The 5,097-nt window shown below is 37.5% G+C and overlaps 1 protein-coding gene across 5 annotated transcripts in view; it reads left to right on the top strand.

Annotated features, from left to right (window-relative positions):
* Positions 1-5,097, top strand: part of tcf7 (transcription factor 7) — an 86,010-nt gene that overhangs the window by 68,578 nt on the left and 12,335 nt on the right. For all 5 annotated transcript variants that reach the window (XM_014018412.1, XM_014018414.1, XM_014018413.1 and 2 more), the window contains 2 exons: positions 3,840-3,959; positions 4,058-4,220. In XM_014018412.1, the coding sequence (XP_013873866.1) occupies positions 3,840-3,959; positions 4,058-4,220 (283 nt within the window). The remainder of the gene's footprint in view (positions 1-3,839; positions 3,960-4,057; positions 4,221-5,097) is intronic.

Raw genomic sequence — 5,097 nt, 5'->3', positions numbered from 1 at the left:
AGGAAAGAAAGAAGGAAAAAGGAAATAAGGAAAGAAAGAAGGAAAGAAAGAAGGAAAAAGGAAATAAGGAAAGAAAGAAGGAAAGAAAGAAGGAAAGAAAGAAGGAAAAAGGAAATAAGGAAAGAAAGAAGAAAGGAAAGAAAGAAGGAAAGAATTAAATAAACAAAAAAATTAAAAGTTGAGTTAAATTCCACTAGATACCACTTTACAATAATAGTACCTATAGTAAATAGTAAATTATTAATAAATAGTTAATTATATTATTAATTAGGTTGTAAATGCTTAATAAGCCATTGTAAGAATTGTGAAGATTTATTGACCCAATGTTTGTTTTGGCAAATAAAAAGTTATCTGAGCAGCTCARATTTACCTGATTGAGTAAAAGTACAGAAGTTGACTTTGTCGATGTGTGAACAGTGACTTAKAACTGTTTTATTAATGCTTTATAAAGTGTTTACATACTCGTGAATATAAGGGCACCCTTACCGTAAAGTGTTACCAAAAACAAATACTTGATGATTGTTAGAAGTAAGGTTTTTAGAACAGGAGAGTTGCAGCTGTTATGAGTTGTTTTTATTTCCAGTTTAATTAAGCTGTAYTCTCTCTGTTACTGGACTGAAAGTGACAACAAGGTGCAAAGCCGTACGACAGATCAGGTTGTTTAGATTTCATTTCATTCCCAGCATGCCTCTGCTTGATCGTGCCTTTCACACTGAGGAGTTTTTCCTCTAACTACGGTCCATCACTCAGGAGCTGCTGTGTGCGGTGATCCTGACACTATAAATTAGTTTCATTTTAGTGTTTATTTTTACTGTCCACCCAAAAAAAATTTAATAATAGACAAAGAACGTTGAGTAACAGGTTGCTTATTAGATTCAGAGATTTGGTGAGTGAGATAAAAGTTTTGAAGTTTGACCTGCCTTTATCTGATCAACACTTGACCTGGAGTGTGAGTTCAAACAGAATGAGATGGTCTTCCAGGAGCAGAGGTCAGGCGTTTTTATTTTTTATTTTTTTTGGACCTCCTCCCAACTGAGAGCTGCTGCTGCTGGGCTCTGATGTAGCTCTGCCTCCTGGTGCTCAAACACAGATACGTGTGTGTGTGTGTGTGACGACGATGGAGATTGTAAAGGGGCTTTAAAAGCTAGATGTGCGTTGGAGAGTGTGTGTGTTTGCATAAATTTCAACGCAAGGATGAGTCAGCTGAAGAGTGGGATAGTTGTGTTCGGTCCCAGGAGGTGTAGTTTCTACATATCAAAGACTCAGACTTACACTCCATCAGCACCCTCGACCCCCCGTGGTGTTTGTGCTTGTGCTCCGACTACACAAGCTGTGTGTTGACGCACAGCTGTCAGCAGCTCTGATCCCAACTTTTCACACGGATCGTYTCAGCAGCGCGAGACGCAATAAAGGTGCTCAGTGCAAACTGTGGAATCAAACCACAAAACAGGTTATCGTGAACTATTTCAAAGAGGCTTTTCCGATTTATTGACAGGCAATTCTGAAATGCAGGTCTGCACTCAATGTAAACAAAGTATTTTTATCTGCATATTTTACTTACATCTGCGGGTAAAGGCTTATGAATACTTTATAATTGTTGGTTTTCTTGATCCTAAATGGTTCTTTCATGGATGTTGCCGTTTTTTTTAATTATGCATGTTTTTTTTAAACATTCATCTTAACATTGCTTTTTACTACAGCTAAAAGCATCCCAGACTGTATTTTTTGCTAATTTCATGAAAAACCTAAATAACTAAAAGTATCAATGGAGGTGCAAATAAGAAAAATAAAAAACTGAAACTTGGAAGTGATGATTGAAGGTTGATAATTGTCATTTTACCAGATTTTATGCTTCTTTAAAGTTAAGAACAGTCTGGGTTAAAATGACTTTAAGGTCAAACATTGACCTGTGAAGCAAAAAAAAAAAAACCCAACTAAAAGCCGCCTCCTGCTACCATGTCTCCCTTTGCTGTGCTGTGGCAGGCAGAGCCAGCCAGTCTACCCTGCCCTGTCCCCCTGTGGATTCAGGCAGCCCTACTCCTCCAGTCTCTCCAGCGCCTCGTCTTACTCCAGGTACCRCGCCGGGAAAGGACCAAGATCCAAATCAAGACAAAAAGCCACGCTTTGTGCATCATCTGCTCCTGTTTATAGCACATTTAAAATGCCTGAGCAGGAGTTTTCCATGCACTGTGGCAAACTCGTGTCAGATTTTATTGGACAGCTGCTGTAAAAGTCCTATTTGAGCCAGTGTGCTGTAGACAGGATGAGTTGTGCTTTGCAGAAGGTGAAAAAAAAAAAAAAAAGAAAGAAGCCTAGCCAAGCTAATTGCTGCTGCTCATAATGAATACCATTAGGACAACTGCTGTCCTGCTGCTTTTTGGTTCTGTTTTTTTATTATCTTTGTGTTTCTGAACGTCAAACCTCCCAGTCTCCACAAAATGCAGAAAAGTGACATTCTCTTACATAACATCTCCCAGCTTTATGTTTTTTGGGGATGTGCATGCACATCAAAATATTTTTTATATGCACTTTGTTTAGCTTTCTAGGTACACAGCAAAAACTGTCCATCTAACCAAGTTTTATAATCTTATATCAGCCAAAAAGTCCATTTGATCTTGTTTTGAGACTGGTTTACTAAACAAGAACTGAACAGAATAATAATCTTGTTTTCAGAATGTGTAAAATTGTTAGCCTGAAAATTTGACTCAAATTAAGTCAAAAATTTCTGCCAGTGGAGTAAGAAAACTTTACTTGGTAAGATTCTTGAAATAAGCAAATTTGAGTCAAATCAAGTATTTCAAGAATCTTACCAAGTAAAATTTTCTTACTCCACTGGCAGATATTTTAATTTAATTTGAGTCAAATTTTCAGACTAACAAGACAAATAATCTTACACATTCTGAAAACAAGATGATTATTCTTACACAATCAGTTCTTGTTTAGTAAATCAGTCTCAAAACAAGATCAAAAAGACTTTTTTTGGCTGAATATAAGATTTTAAAACTTGGTTAGATGACAGTTTTTGCAGTGTAGCTCAAATTTAACTCACTTGAAGCATTGTTAAAGATGTCTGCATACACACACAAATCAACATGTTCTGAAAAGATGAAATTGGTTACTAAACTGTTTGCATTATTTAATTTGCATACTATTATTTTACTGTCAGTAACTGAACCATCAAAGGTAGAAAACACATAAGCTTAAACAATATGTTGTGTTTTTGACGCTCATAAAACTGCCAGTTTACCAGCAGCTGATGCTTTATGTTGCTTTTTTGTTAGTCAGTGCTTTACTCTTTCTTTTTCTTCGCATTTTGTATATTTTTTTCTGCTTCTGTTGCTTTTTCTTTTACCTGAACATTTTTAAAAAATGGAAACAGAATCTTAAAATTTCAGTTTTAACTGAGATGTAGAACTTTGATTTCACAGTGCTTGGTCGCCCTCTAGTGGTGAGAAATGTTAACATCTCTGACAACTGCGTTCACTTGTTTTTACTGTAAATACCAACCAACAGACTCAATATAACTTTTGATTTGGGTGTTTTTTCTCAGCCACACATTCTATTTATCTGCTATGAATTATGCGTTTGTGTAAATTTACTGATTAAAAACAGATATTTTTCACAGGCTGATCTCATTAATAAAATAAAATCACTTCAGGAACTTCAATGATCACCCAACATGCTTTTTATGCTTTTTATGCACATTGCTTCTCCCAGAACTCCTGCTCCGCTTTGATGCTCGTCCCTTCCTATCTGCTCTTTTGCTCTGCCGAGTCTTTCAGAACTCACTTCTCTGACACCGTGTCTGTTCTTCTCCCCACTTGCTCGCCCTCCTCCAGGTTTCCTCACTCTCTGATGCTCGGCCCATCAGGAGTGCATCCTACAGGGATCCCCCACCCAGCTATAGTGCCCCCTTCAGGCAAACAGGAGCATGAACAATACGACAGAAGCATGTACATGTAAGTGTGACCACTTTGATCTGTCTGTCACAGTTTGTTTGTATGTTTTATAGTGAGTGATTTAAGTAAATAACAATAACTTCTACTTTCACCTTTAGGAAGCCGCAGGTGGAGGTCAAGCGAGAGAAGGAGCCCAAGAAGCCGGTCATCAAGAAGCCCCTGAACGCCTTCATGCTCTACATGAAGGAGATGAGGGCGAAGGTCATCGCCGAGTGCACGTTAAAGGAGAGCGCCGCCATCAATCAGATTCTGGGCCGACGGGTGAGGGTGGCGTGCACGATGGAAAACATTCATGAACATACCCAGTTTTTAGCTCAAACAAAAGGAATAGAAGATAATAAATGTGAGGCGCTGACTTGTAAAAACTTGCAGAAGTGGGATCCAGAAACTGATCTAGGTCTCTATTTTTGTATTTTTATGAAGGCAATATCATACTTTGGCTTTAAAACTTCTAGACCAGGTCCCAAAGTTGGGGTCAAGAGCTCAATGTGGGTCCTGAAAAGAAGGGGTCTTGAAATGATTTTCACAATTGATTACATTTAAAAGAACAACAACATATTTTTGTCTTAATTGTTACAAAAGAGTTGGGTTGGTGTATTCAAAATTAATAAAATTAGCATAATAAAAATTGTTACCATAAATCTGTTTATTAATCAAAAATAGAGGGGCACAAGTCTGCTGCTGTTGATTTGTTGGTCAAAAACTGAAAAGTTTGGAAGCCAGTTTTAGACACCGTATTTATTCAACTATAAAATGTAAAATTAAATCCATAAAATCATCCATAAAGTTGGGAGGTAGTACTATACTCGGATAAATATTTTTACTTATGTATTTTAACTGAAAAATCGGCTTCATTCACAAGATTACGTAGTCCGGAAATGAGACCACGTCGTAAAAAGCAGTTAAAACGAGCTCACCTGTGACACTCCTCCGTTCTTCAGAGCGAGATAATAACAGATCCAGGCAGGAGACATGATGTGAAAAAAGGGTTAAAAAGCAGTCCTGCAGCTCAGTAACAATAACAAACTAATGACATTAGTGTGTGACCGAGCCGTTCCTCGAACAACAACATGTTCATCTGTAATGGCTGCCGTCTACCGGTGTTCTGAAAAAGTTTGTATCCCTGAAAAAACGTTTC

Source organism: Austrofundulus limnaeus, unplaced genomic scaffold (genome assembly GCF_001266775.1).
Source record: "Austrofundulus limnaeus strain Quisiro unplaced genomic scaffold, Austrofundulus_limnaeus-1.0 Scaffold192, whole genome shotgun sequence".
NCBI lineage: Eukaryota > Metazoa > Chordata > Actinopteri > Cyprinodontiformes > Rivulidae > Austrofundulus > Austrofundulus limnaeus.
This window is presented reverse-complemented; position numbering and strand designations above follow the sequence as displayed.